General features: G+C 38.3%; 1 protein-coding gene across 1 annotated transcript; it reads right to left on the bottom strand.

The window, feature by feature from the left end:
• Positions 1-204: 204 nt before the first annotated feature.
• Positions 205-1,506, bottom strand: LOC141634514 (uncharacterized). The gene has a single exon (XM_074446657.1). It carries the CDS (start codon positions 1,504-1,506, stop codon positions 205-207), a length of 1,302 nt encoding a protein of 433 aa, XP_074302758.1.
• Positions 1,507-1,729: the final 223 nt, after the last annotated feature.

Below are 1,729 nucleotides of genomic sequence, written 5' to 3'. Positions count from 1 at the left end.
GTCATAAATTAGTTGCATGTAACGGTATAAAATTATTGTGTTATTTTTAATAGTTAAAAAATAATTTAACTTAAAATGTCTTCTTATGGTAGTAAACTTCATTTATGCAAATAATTTAATTGATAATATCTCTTTATAAAATAAATCTAAAAAGTACCGTGCTATAGCACGGGAACTACACTAGTTAGCAACTAACTATCATCTCTAGACTTCAACTGTAGTGGTGGCAACATGCATGTTCTGTTCTAATGTGACGCGTTGCACAAGTGAAGGGACTAAGGTGGGCCACCATTGCTGCTCGAGGCTATGAAATATCAACTTTTTATTGTGAGGCAAACTTTTTGAAGGCGTTATGCCTCCTGTTCCCGTGTTGCACAAAACCAACTGATTTTCATGGGCAAGATAAATATAAATCAGCTTGTCATTGTATGGCTGTACCCAAATGTTCGTAGCGTAAATGTATCCTAATTTGGTGATATAGGGCAATTCAATACTATTCCAAGTGCCTTTGCACTGGCCTTGGAAAGTCGTCTCCCACACGAGAGGTACTTGATTCGGGTCCAACTTCGACACTACCATCTCCAATTCAATAGCACTTCCATCTTTTTTGTACAAGCAAGGTATGCCTTGTTGTCTCCCAGGAGTATGTACGACTAATATTTGTCCCGAGGATTCTTGCAAATGCCCAAAATTAGGAAGTGGTGGCATAACTCGAGCCTCAAGGGTCGTGTCACAAGTGTCATCCACATCAAACGGGTCCAATCCCACCAAAGATAACCCACTTTTAAAGTAGATGATGCCATTACACACAACAGTTGTATCAAGTTGTCGAAACTCCTCGCTGGGGACCCTAAGTTTAATTTCCTTCCATTCACCAATCTCCGAACAATAAACGAACAAATCAAATGTGTCCATATGTGGATCAAGAACCTCCACAACTCTAAATTTATAATCTTGAGTGTGGTTATAAGGTGGTTGGCATATCAAAGCAGTACTTTGTATCCTCGGCCATTGATAAGGACGTGGTGGCAGAGCAACCCATTGCTTGGTTAACGGATTGGTAATATAATAAACTCGACGACCACTTTGATCGGTTGTCTTGCTAGAACATAACACCAAGTCTTTGAATGTGGCCATTGTCTTGATAGAATTACCAGGCAAGAATTCCAAAGACAATTTTGGCGAACCAAATAAGAATTCTGTGATGAATGGTTGTTCCCAGGACTTCATGGTTGCAACGACTATTTTGATGGTTGCAATTAAGGACCACTGTGGCACGTCGTTCAAAAAGGCAGTGGTTTTATTCTTGTGGTCGGCGAAGTGGACCTGAAAGTTGGGGTCGGAGATTAAAGAACACCAACGCTTGTTCACCGCACTGCATACTAGTACCGTTTCACAATTAGGAAGTCTAAGTAGTATTTGAGTAAGCATATAGTCATCTAGATCTTCCATTGTTGTTGAATTACCACCATGGTTCATCTTTGGTGTCTTTAGAAGCCTAACCATGGTAAATAATGTGAATCGTTGATGTAAAATTTGATTTAATTAGCTTTTTGGCTGAGTTTAAGTTAGGAAAGTATTCACAAATACAATCCTATTCCAAAAACAAGTCTAGTCTATTAAGGTAGAGAATCAAATTAGATTTGGAAAATATTTCAAATTTGATTTAATTAGCATTTTGATTGAATAAAGTTAGGAAATTCAAGTGTGGGACTCGAATGTCCTGAAT

Source organism: Silene latifolia, chromosome 2, assembly GCF_048544455.1.
Source record: "Silene latifolia isolate original U9 population chromosome 2, ASM4854445v1, whole genome shotgun sequence".
NCBI classification, from domain to species: Eukaryota; Viridiplantae; Streptophyta; class Magnoliopsida; order Caryophyllales; family Caryophyllaceae; genus Silene; species Silene latifolia.
This window is presented reverse-complemented; position numbering and strand designations above follow the sequence as displayed.

Excerpts from the sequence above, each read along its gene's own strand:
- LOC141634514 (XM_074446657.1), bottom strand. The coding sequence starts at position 1,506 with ATGGTTAGGCTTCTAAAGACACCAAAGATGAACCATGGTGGTAATTCA.